Here is a 12,611-nt window from a genome sequence, read left to right on the forward strand (position 1 = left end):
ACTCCCTTTCTCTCAAGGATGCTTTGTACCAAGTTTGGTTAAAATTGGCCCAGTGGTTCTTGAGAAGAAGTTGAAAATGTGAAAAGTTTACAGACGGATGGACAGCTAGACAGACGGACAACGGGTGATCAGAAAAGCTCACTTGAGCTTTCAGCTCAGGTGAGCTAAAAACCATAAAGATCTTTTTAACAACTTATCTATTGCGAGTCATCTAATATAGAGGCATCCACAGGTATAGTGAAGACTGAAGTTTGTGTAAATCATGGCACCTAGGGATAAGGCTGGGCCACATTAAGGGATCAAAGTCATCAAACTTTCACATGGGACTACTGTATGTGTACATAAATTGACATATTTAAAATCAAGTGCAATCAACGAGTATGGAGTTGTTTGCATAATCATGAATTAGCACTATACGTCTATATCATGTATTTATGAATGAATTCTTAGCAGTATTCATGAAAAAGTGCATCGTTGTACGTACCAAAGCCACTAATATGAAGCCCGTTATAATAAGTACACATACAGTATGTATATATATATATATATATATATATATATATATATATATATATATATATATATATATATATATATATATATATATATATTCCATGGAGGCTAGGGTTGGCCCACGATATAGGGTCAACATTAAGAGGAAAAAAAACTTTTAAAAACTTCCAAAGAACAACAGACCAATGGAGAGATGAGCATTGTGGCCCATGGCATTCTTGTTGTGATACTGGTAGGAGGAGCTTCAGCTTTCAATGATAACAATGGGGAATCGAATCAATTTCAGTCAATTCTTTTTAGACAGAATTCAGTTATTACAAAAATTTATTTCTTAAGAGGATTACATGCATGTTCCAAAAAAATATATATGGCTTTTCAACAATGTACATACAAAGTATATCTAGCAATAATTTGACTAGAGAATTCTCCTTAAGTTTGTCAAAAAACCAAAGGAAATTGATAGAAGCAAGATTCTTCTAAGCATAAGCTTTTTTCACACAGATGACTACCATTATAAAATGCAATCTCTGACGGAATGGTTTATTATTCAATTGATGCTAAAAATCTTTTCTTTTGAACTTCAACTAGAAAGTTAACATGGTATAATCTAAGATTACATAGCTCAACTCAATCAGCAACTGGTCAACATTGATCAAGGCACACACAAATGTACTAACAATATGTGGATTCAACATTTAAGATAAAAGCAAATTTATCCAATACATTTCTAATTGACCATCTTTCCCTTTAACAGTACATGACAATGTTCCAATATTTGGATTCTTATCCAAAATATTGAATTTAACAAGCAAATTACCTGAAAACAATAGACACTGAAACATTTAAAAAAAAATACATTAGCACATGCAACACAATAAAAAATATTGCACTAGCTCTCAATGGCATCTAAATGTACTGTATCTCAAATCATATTTCAACAATACAGTGAAATACATGTATGTATAAAAAAAACTTCAGATGCAGTAAAAAATACAACCAAATTTAATGTGCAGTTTTAATACCTTTTCACTTTTCTACTTAAAAATATTAATGCATCACATACATATGTAACTGAGAATACACCGGGTAAAGGTATATATATATGTTTAAATGTTACATTGATTAACAACTGATAACATCATTTAACATTTCATAGAAATAGTACTTTTCAATTTAAACATGATACTGTAATGCAGAACTTTTGAGAAGTTTCAGTTCCACTTGAAAAAATGACTCAATATCAACTGTCAAAAGTGAACATATCTGTATGATAGACATTGAACGATTCAATCATAAAACTGCTAAAATGAACAAAATTCAATTCTTTGAAATTTTAATTTATTTTCCTTCATTCAAATTGGCATCTACAATGGTTTCAACACCACTGTCTTCACAAATCAAGGATTCCATTTTTTCAGTGTCTGATGTCTCAGCCTCTTTATCATTTGGATTCACATCTTTCTTTTCCACCTCTGATGGTTGAGAGTTGTCAGCTTCATTCTCCATGTTAACAGTCTTCTCGTCTTTATCATCCACTATCTCTTTGTCATCAGTTTTATTTGGCTCCACTATCTTTTGCATTTCATCTCTTTCATAGTTAACAGCATGATCAGGCACTTTTTCACAAGTTTCAGTGGGTAATTGTTCACCAGATTTATCTTTTTCGTCTTCAGCTACCACTGACTTGTTTTCAGGTTGTTTCAAGGCTAATTTCTCTACATCTTTTTCATGTTCCTCTGCACTGACTTTATCACTATCACTGCTCTTCTCTGTTTGGTCAAGGGCCTCTGTAGAACTACAGTTCATCTCTGACTTTTCTGTCATTTCAATTCCAATCATACCACACACTGTTTGTTCTGTTTCTTCTGTATTTGATTTTAAGTCCTGTGTTGACACAGACTCAGAGTTTACTTCCATCTCTTCTGATGATACCAATTCAGATTCTGTTTCCATGCTTTTTGCCAATACTGAATCAGATTGAGCTTCTATGTCTTGTTCTAATGATGATGATGTCGTTGCTCCTTCTCTTGGTCCATCTTTCGTTGAAGGTGTTTTGGATTCCTGTTTTATTCTTGCTGAACTACGTACAGGGGTAACTTTTTTGTCAGTAGGTGAAGGAGTTACTTTTTTCACAGGAGAACTTAACCTTCTTATTCCCAGCTTCTTTCCTCTTTGTCTCACTGTGGCTCTGGCTTCCTCTAAAGCTGCAAACATAGTTTGCACTCTAGGCTCTAACCGAATCATTCCTTCTTCTGACCTTGTAGGAGACCCTATCCTGTCATTGAAATCATTTTCATTATCAGACACACTGCACAAATTATCATATAAATCATGATTTATACTAGAGCTGTCATTTTCATTGTATGACCCATCTAAACTAGCAGATCTTTTCCTCCCTTCAGGAGCAGATTTGGTACTGTCTGTCTTCTTAAGCTTGTTTTCTGATGAGGTCCCACTGTCCTGGCGTTTCCTCTTCCGTGCTGATTTTTCTGAACTAGCACTTTTTATAGATGCAGTGTCATCTTGCATGTTTGAATCTTTGGAAATTTTCTTGTTGTTTGCTGAACTAGTTAGGGAAGTTGGACTTACACTAGATACAGCATCATTCTTGGATTTCTTTAGCTGTGATGTATCAAACTTGTGAATGTTCCGAACATGCCGAAACAGATTATAATCATTTGCAAATGTTATGCTGCATTCTATGCACTTCCTGGCTTTCACATCTATTTTAGGACATATTTTGTTTTCTTCATTTTTCTGCTTAGCATCTGAAGTTGTTTCTGCTTCACTTTTGGCTTTGGTAACTGATACAGTTTCCATCCTTTTAGATGTCTCTGGCAATTTCTGAGTCTCAGCAGGAGATTTTGTTGCTTGACCACTCTGAATCAGTGACCGTCGTCTGGTTGTGATTATGGACTTCACAGGCTGATTAAGAGACACATTTTTATGTGGAGATATTTTTAATTTTGAAATCTTCGTCTCCTTCTTATATGAATTTGAAGCTGCCATTTCAGACTCAAGTCTCTGCTTTGTTCTCAAAGTCTGCTGTTTCTTCTGAAGTCTTTTTTCAGACCCCTCTTTTTTCAGATCTTTTATAAGATTGTTGATATCCTTCCCTGCAATCTTTTCTTTGTGTATCCTTTGCAAATGGGAATTACATTCTGATCTGTTGAAACTAGAAAATGGGCACAATTTGCATTTATATCTTTTCCATCCAAGATGACGGACTATATGTCTTCTCAGATTTGACATGGACTTCAATTGAATTCCACATTCTTTGCACTGCTTTTTTTCTCTGTCAAGCAATGACTCAATGTTATTCATGTCTAAACACACAGGCTTGGTTGACTTTTTGGATTTCATCACATAAACACGCTTAGGATGTCTGTATTTCTCACATAATCGCCTCTGAGCTGTTGAAGTTTTCCTCACTGTAATTGTACTATGTTTCACTTCTTCGGTAGGTTGTCCTGGCTTTTTCTTCACCCAGATCTCCTGAATCTTAACTACATTAGCGTTTGGACTCTTCCAGATCTTACTTTGAGCCTTAGGTTGAATTGCAGTGTAAACAATATTTGTGCCACTAACACTCTCTGGTTTGTCTTCATGCGCATGAGTTGATTTCCCTCTTGTTTGTATTGTGCATCTAGTATCCTTTGCTGTTTCTATGTCCTTCACTTCATCTTGTTTTGGTGTTTTTTGTTTGATATCACCTTTATCAGACACAGAATTCCAGTCTGCCTTACTGCGGAGTCTTTGCCTTTTCTCTCCATCATATTTGTCTTTTTCTTTAGGATCATCTCCAGTTATCTCATCTATCTTCTGCTTTGCTGTTTCTGCTATCTCTTGTTTTGGTTTTGGATTCTTTTTGCCTGAATTATCTTTCTTATCCATGCTACTACTTCTTGTGTTAGGAGTGCTGGATGTAGATTTCTGGGCTACAGATCTCCTTGTATTATGCTTTGATACAGGTGTTCCTTTTCCACCATCAACCTCATCAAACTGACGAACAGAAATAACCTGTTTCCTTCTACTTCTGGAAACCTCTTCCTTCTCCGTATCTTTAGGAACCTCCTCTAAGTCCTCAGATTGTGTTGTAGTTTCTTCCTCTTTTTCATTATCTTTGTTTTCCTCAGAAACTTTACCTTGAATAGCAAAAATGTGCTTATTAGGACTCTGCATCTTTTGTCTCATTTTCATTATTTTTTCCTCTTCTGGACTTACGTTTTTCAAGTTTGTATAAACCACCTTTTCTGACTGAGGAATTTCTTCTTCTATTATCTCATTCTTTTCCTCCATGTTCTTCATCTTGGGAGTGTCCTTCTGTGTTGCTCTAGTGGGTACTTTTTCTTCACCTTTCTTTGATGTTTGTTCCTTTTTGGCTTCCATCAATTGCTTGGACTTTCTTGTGTGAATAAAACGATCTTGACTAGACTCCCTTGATGTGTTGCTACTTGTGGATGGAGTTTTCTGTTTCGTTGTCTTTTGGTCAATGTTTTTATTAGAATTGGAATCATTGCTTGTTTCCCTACATTTGTCTTTGGCATCTTGCTCTTTACTTTTGTCTTCTCTAGATTTCCGTTGTCTTGTCTGCATGACATTTCCACTTAGGGGAGATAAATCTTGAGATTTAATTGGATGAGCAATCTCATTATTTGACTCCAATATGGATGCTTTACTTTCTTTCTCTTCTTTTCCTCTTGATTTTGACCTTGTTCCTACTTTTTCAAAGACGGAGACCAAATTGCGTTCTACTGGTGTTTTTATTGGAGATTCGGCATCTGTTTCCTTTGGAATTATCTCATCATTATTATTACTAGACATAGTCTTCTTGGGTGATGATTTTGCTGATGTATTAAGGGGACTGTCTGATCCATTTGAACTATTGCTCAACTTTCTAGGAGAAAATCCTTTCTTTGGAGAAAGCTTTGGACTAGAGTCAGAACTAGTAATAGAAGCACTGGATTTTTTAGGACTTTCATACAAAACAGCTCTTCTTTTGTCAAGGAATCTTGTTTTCATGTACGACTCTTGATTTGAAACAGTTGTGTGTCGTGTCTGAATGACCTTCTTGGACTGGTTTTCTGCACTGTTAGATGACTGTTCAGGAGAACTCTCTGAACTGACACTCATCTTATCTGGTGAAGTGTTTCTACTGGTTCTTGATACCTTTTCACATTGTGTCTTGTCATCCTGTTGGTTAGTGTTCTTCCCTATACGCTCTTTTGTTGGAGGTGTCACACTTTCCTTAACTTTATCACATGGGTTTAAGGCTTTACATTGCTTTGTGTGAGATGCATAAGTTTCTTTTTTCCAAAATGCCTTCTTACAACCTTCACAGTTGATGATTTTAATTCCTCCTACTGTTTGACCTTCAGATTTGCTTGCCTCTGGCACTTCAGTATCTTTTTGACTGGATGGACTCAATTCCTCACCACTATCATCTATTTTGTAGCTCAATGATTTTATTTTGCTCTTCAGTTTTTCTATGTCTTTGTGTGATTTATCATGGCAGGACATAATGTGCTTTGATATATTATAAAATCTTCCAAATGTCTTGTCACAGAAAAGACAAGGATATACTGTTTTTTCTCCCAAGTGAAAAAATTTCATATGGTTCCACAATGTTTTCTTGGAGCTCATTTGCTTATTGCATACTAAGCATTCCAGAGTTTTAATATGGCACAACCCCTTTTTGCTGAGTTCACTAAGAAATGACCTATTTGCACTACCAAGATTGCTCTGGACAGGACGCAAATCCTCCATTGGTTTTCTGGTTTCATTTCGCTTGCTACCTTCCCTTTTCTTGTCTTCTACAGATAATGAATTTTCATTTTTCTCTTCTGGAGATTTACCTTTAATCTGGGTCTCTTTAGACACAGGGAGTGGCCTCTCTAAGATGTTCCGCAGCAAGCTTGGTGCACTGACACCTTCATCTTCAGTCATATCACACTCACAGCTTTCTTTGTTCTTCTCCTGTGTTACAGTTACAACCACAGCATTTGAATTAGATGCTATTGGCGTCATTTTAACAACAGTATTCTTTGCATTAGCTTTCTGCCTCTCCATTTCCTCTGCCACATCTGTGTATAGTCTGAAGGCAGATGAAGTGCTTTGAAAACTTCCATTCATTAATTTTTCTACCGTTGTGGCCTGTTGACTTGATTCTATTGGTGAAGAATCTTCTGGTGCAGATGGTTCCACAACCACAGTTTCAGATGTCTGGGAATTGTTCACCATGGCCTCATGTCTATTATTGTAGAGTTTATCAGCATTCATTTCTAAACAGTACACTCGCTTGTGGGCAACAAAGTTTGGGAAAGATCTAAAGAAATTTCTGCATATCTTGCACTCTATTATTAGATCACATTCATTGCGCAGTAGATTTCTGATTTCAGGAGAGCCATAATGAATACCATTTACCACCTGGTCCAGCATTGGTCTGCCAAGATCAATGGAAGAACTTATCACCGAGAAGTCAATGTTGGAGACACTATCTTCATCATCCGAGGTAGCCATTTTGAATTTGCTACAAATATACAATAATATTTCATCAACACAAGAAAAAATATATACAATGAAAAAACTGTATAAAGGGAAATTTTTGCCCCTGTTTTCTTTTCGACCAATTTTCCTTCATCCCTAGAGGGCAAATTTAAAATGTGGCAAATTCAAAGAAGACATCATTCTCTATAAATGGGTGAATTAAAAACAAGGGCAAAATTGTTTGCAAGTACGAAAAGGAGAAAATAATCATATGCAGTTTACTTAACATTCACATTATAATACTGAAGACTTGGGATTAATTTACATAATGTTCATGCTCACAATTTTACAGACATACAATGACTTTAACAATAACTGCAATACTGCTCTTTTGCAGGGCAAATGAATAATGTTTGGTGAAGTTTTAGCCATACAAGATAATTCAATATTCAATAAAAAAGTGGCCTCAGGTCCAAGAATCTCTCTTCTAATAAATTTTACAACCCAGTCACTTCTATTCTAAGCCAATAGTATCCTAAATATTAAAAATAAAATAAAGTCTACTTTTTGGTTAACACACTTTGAGATCCCAAGATGCATCAGCTGACAAAGTTTGATGATTCTAAGCTCCTTACTGGCTTAGTACCTGAGATATTGATTAGGGATGGCGATTTATAACCGATTAACTGGTGGGAATGTCTTGTGGTTAACCCATTAGCAATTCTGTATTCAATTGCCATCCCAATATTTATATATAGCCATGAAATTCCCAAAAAGGTCATGGTGACCTACCTTTTGGTTGTCACAATCCTAGGACCCAAATGAGTCAATTAACAAAGATTGATGATTCAAAGCCTCTTAGTTTCCTAAGAAAATTGAGATACAACTATGAAATTTCAAAAGTAGGTTACTGTTATCTACTTTTTGGTTGACACAATCCATTGACCAAAGAGGCATAAACTGACAAAATATAATGATTCTAAGCCTCTTTTTATCCTTAATATTGAGACAAAATGAGAAATTCCCAAAAAAGGTCACTGTGACTAACTTTTTGGTTGTAACACTCTGAGGACCCAAGATGCATCAAATGACAAAGTTTGATGACTCTAAGCCACTAATTATCTGAAATTTTTAAATAGAGCCATGAAATTCCAAAGTAGGTCATAGTGACCTACTTTTTGTTTGATCTACTCAGAGATCTTAGGATGCATTAACAGACAAAATTTGATGATCCTAGGCTTCACTGTCCAAAATATGCATCTAAACAATTTAAAAATGAATATGTGCAAAATTTAAAAAGTATGTCAATGTGACCTACTTTTTCATAAATATGTTCCAAGGCCCAAAAAGATGCATCAATTGACAAGATTTGATGATCCTAAATCTCTCAGTATCCTAAATAATGAACTTAAATGTTCTGAAAATGACTAGCCATAAAATGCAGAAAGTAGGTCATGGTGACCTTCTTTTAAAGTGACACACTTCATGGCCCCGCGATGCAGCAACTGACAAGTTTTGATGATCATAGCCTTCAAAGTGTCAAAAAGATATGCATCAAAATCAATTTGTAAATGAATACATGTACCTTCAAAATTCAAAAAGTAGGTCACTGTGACCTACTTTTGAGTCAACATAACATTATTAAGATGCATCAGCTGACAAGATTTGTTGATTGTTGTCCTCATTAGTGTGCAAAATATAGGTTTTAACAAATTATCATTTTAGTTCAATTTTGAAGTGACCTGACACCACAGAATTGCCCTAAGGTAATGCCTTGAACATAAATGTATCCTCGTCCTTATGTTTAAGTTAATCTTCAATGAGAAGATTTTTTAGCAACCATACCTTTTCTTATATTTCCCCAATTTTCTCCCCTAGCTTAAGGGTCACATCCCTATTATTTGTACAATGAAAGTCCTTGGCCCAAGGATACTCTGTATCAAACTTGATAAACATGGGTAATCAGATTACAGAGCTTACCTCAACAAATCTTAGTCCCAAACTAAACTGATAATCTAGTAGTGTGCATCCCTAGATGCAACATTTATGCAATTTTGGTTTGATAGGGCTTGCAGTTACTTGGGAAAGGTCTTACCTTAAAACTTTACACTAGTCACTCATCAAGAAAGTGTAATTCAAATCCAGTATCTGAAGCAAGTTTGGGAGTGTTTGTCCTTTGATGCATCATCCATGCAAGTTTGGTTCAGATAGGCCTTATAACTTCTTGATAATGGATCTGCTCCAAAAACTTTACCTGGTCACTCATCTGGAAAGTGTAGGTCAGATCCAGCATCCGAAGCAAGTCCAGTAGTGTGCATCCTTAGATGTATCATCCATGCAAGTTTGGTCTTATAGTTACTTGGAAATGAGACCTGCTTCAAAAACTTTAGCCTAGTCACTCATCTGGAAAATGTAGGTCAGATCCAGCATCTGGATCAAGTCCAGTAGTGTGCATCCTCAGATATATCATTCAAAGATATAACTTTGATCTCTTATTGTGATCCCAACCTACTCACGGGGGACAAGATTTGAAAAGACTTGCATTTACACTATGTCAGGTAGCTGTCATATAAATTTCCTCTTTCTTGGCCCTGTGGTTCTTGAGGAGATTTTGTAACACACCCAGCCTAGTTTTGCCTTCTCTTGATTATCTCCCTTTTGTGAGGGTGTTGCTTTTCATTTAAAGAATCTTTTCTTCCCTTCACCTAAAGATGCTTTGTGGCAAGTTTGGTTGAAATTGGTTCAGTAGTTTCAGAGAAGATGAAAATGTAAAAAGTTAACAGACAGACAGTCTCCGATGGATGACAAACTTCGATCAGAAAAGCTCACTTGAGCCTTTGGCTCATGTGAGCTTATAAAGGCACCTGTTACTCAGAACTGACAGATTAAAGAAATATACTTACATTCCCTAAATTGTACAGCAATCAAAACAACTGTGTAGTGTTCACAACTTGGATGGCAAGAAGGTGATTCTTTTTCACAATTTTCAATACATTCTGTCTTTAACAACAATCTGAAAAATGATGTTAATTATTACATTAAGGTGTATAGTCCTTATTATAAAGTTCTAAAACTTCCTAACAATGGTACATGTGATTCTAAATAAAGAAGTAGATGACTCTCCAAAACTCAATGTTCAAGGGACAACTGAAAATCTCCTGCATATTGAAAGTTCTCTTTTGGAAATCTTCTGGTTTTATTATATAGTGGCTAAAGTATGTCAGGATACATTGTGATACACCGAGACTGTATCACAATAAATAACACTATATATTACCTTTCGTATATTTCATACTAATTGTATATCTGTGTTCTGAAATGGGACACAGTGGTTTCATGATTTTTTTAAGCACAAATTTCTGTGTGTTGCTTTTTAGCCAGACCACAAAAAAAAAAAAAAAGATCAATGAACTACAAATTTTACTTATATACCCAGTATGACAGAATGAGGTAGCTGTTCATAAATTTACATATCAACGAGTCGAAATTGTACTTTTTAGTGGAAACCAATATCCATAATCCCAAAATTAATGAAACCACAATATTTATCACATTGTGTAAGGATATAAGCTATAGATTAATTCTTTTCTAAGTATTGACATTAAATTAACTAACTCTGAAACAAAATAATAAATAGCAATGATGACACAAGTTTTAAAAAAAAAAGCAATGAACTGTGCTTATCCTCAACAGATGCCATCTTTGTAAACAGCTGATACATCAGGTCTTACAAACTCTTCATTATTATAAGGAGCATGGTATATATGAGGAGAATGAAAATTTTTTATTTACAATCTATCCGATACAAAAATGTGATGCATCGTAATATAAATATGTACGATTTTGAAACATCATATGAAACAACTTTTTTATGGATTGCAGTACATCAGTATATAGCTACTCCCCTATCTACTAGTATAAATGGGAAGTTTTCATCAATTTATCAATTTTCAGAAATCTGAAAAATACTAAAAAAATTTTAAGAATGCTTCTGGAACTGAGGACTGTCTGAATGCCTGGATATGTCATATTTGGTTCGGGCTTTACATAGCACCATGCACTTGCATTGCAAGCTCTTAAAGCAACAGCTTGGTGAAAATAACATTCAGGCTGCTGCACAATGATCCAATAGAATTTCTTCCCAAAGTTGCACCACCATCCATAAACCCAAAATAAATTTAGTACTCACCATAACCAAACTTAAGTTCACAATTTAGTGAGAGTTTCCTTGCTTTAATGGACATAACTGTACATATAATGCTCTTTCCATTGGTAAAATTTCATTTCTAAACTCTGTTATGGAAATGCAACTACATAAGAATGATCTGATGTCATCTGTGTGTATGACCTAGCTTATTTAACTTTCTAAATGTATTGTGCAGTTTGAAGATGCCAAGTACATTGAAAGTGTTGATGGTATCCAGTAATTATTATAACCAACCAAATGTGCTCACCCAAAAGTTCGCATGGTCAAATATATTAATTCATAGGGATGGGTATCGCCAAAAATTTCGTATCGTGATATATCATGATTTTTTCCCAAAATATCATGAAAATATCATGATGTTTTTACAAGCAAGTTTTACAACGATTTTAAATGAATATTCATAATTTTCCTAAAAAATTTTCTGGAATAACATAACTCCACTTTTTTTATTTTTTATTTACATATCAAAAGGCATGTTTGGATACTGGTTTGCCTTTCTTTTACAGTTTTCAACATTTTTACACTTCCTGTAATTGTAATTTCACAGATTGAACGAAAAATGAATAATTTCTGGAATTTATAACTATGTACCTAAATACCGGTAATGTTAGTCTCCGTATCACGATATGCATCATGGAATTAAAAATCACGAAATACCGGTATACCGATAAAATCGCACATCCCTATTAATTCATATGTTAAGAATTAATTGAAAGATTTGAGGGTTCTTACAACAAGGAATCTATGTTCAGATATTACACAGAATAATAATGGTAGCTACGTGACCTTTATTTTCAAAGAACAAGCAATGAAAATAAGTAGATGACACCATGATTTATACAGAGCCTGTATACCTTTGCTCTCTCACTTATTAAGAGATATCAAATACTTTAATAATTAAGACCCTAGAGTACCTGTGGCAAATATCATTGTTGACATATATAAATACCATTCTGGAAACAGGAGGGAAAATGTCATCACCACATGGCAATTGTAATTCAATGATAAACAATCTGATTTCTTTTCAAATTCATATTATGAAAGATACCACCATTTAATATATACCCAGAGGAAATGTTATACATGTATACAACTATTTAGTATTTAGAAAAGCATGCTTTCATTATGTCAGAAAACGTATCATTTTACAGAGAGGTGCCAACACAATATCACGAAAATTCCGAATTTAATTCTGTAAAAAATTGACATTGACTAAGAAAATAATCTTGTATATGGAAACAAATAATGCACATAAAAGGCATTTCACACACCATTTTTGACTGTGTAGTGTTATCTGGGAAAATATTGGCTATTTTCGGTACAATCGGTGGCACCCTAGATGTGATTCGGCTCAGGATGGAGGAAACCATGCGCGCGCAGAAAACATCCGGGAAATCACGCGCCC

General features: G+C 34.8%; 1 protein-coding gene across 1 annotated transcript; it reads right to left on the minus strand.

Moving 5' to 3' along the window:
- Positions 1-831: 831 nt before the first annotated feature.
- On the minus strand, positions 832-12,542 carry LOC133189903 (microtubule-associated protein futsch-like). Its single transcript, XM_061325316.1, has 3 exons — positions 12,478-12,542; positions 9,903-10,012; positions 832-7,042 (listed from the first exon to the last, which is right to left on the minus strand). The coding sequence occupies exon 3, from the start codon at positions 7,030-7,032 to the stop codon at positions 1,852-1,854; it is 5,181 nt and encodes a 1,726-aa protein (XP_061181300.1). The 5' UTR covers positions 7,033-7,042; positions 9,903-10,012; positions 12,478-12,542; the 3' UTR covers positions 832-1,851.
- Positions 12,543-12,611: the final 69 nt, after the last annotated feature.

Source organism: Saccostrea echinata, unplaced genomic scaffold (genome assembly GCF_033153115.1).
Source record: "Saccostrea echinata isolate AGI-Se365-2 ecotype Australia unplaced genomic scaffold, CSIRO_AGI_Sech_v1 ptg000020l, whole genome shotgun sequence".
In the NCBI taxonomy this organism is placed as follows: domain Eukaryota; kingdom Metazoa; phylum Mollusca; class Bivalvia; order Ostreida; family Ostreidae; genus Saccostrea; species Saccostrea echinata.

What these genes read in the sequence shown, in the direction of transcription:
- LOC133189903 (XM_061325316.1), bottom strand. Translation starts at nt 7,032, where the DNA reads ATGGCTACCTCGGATGATGAAGATAGTGTCTCCAACATTGACTTCTCG.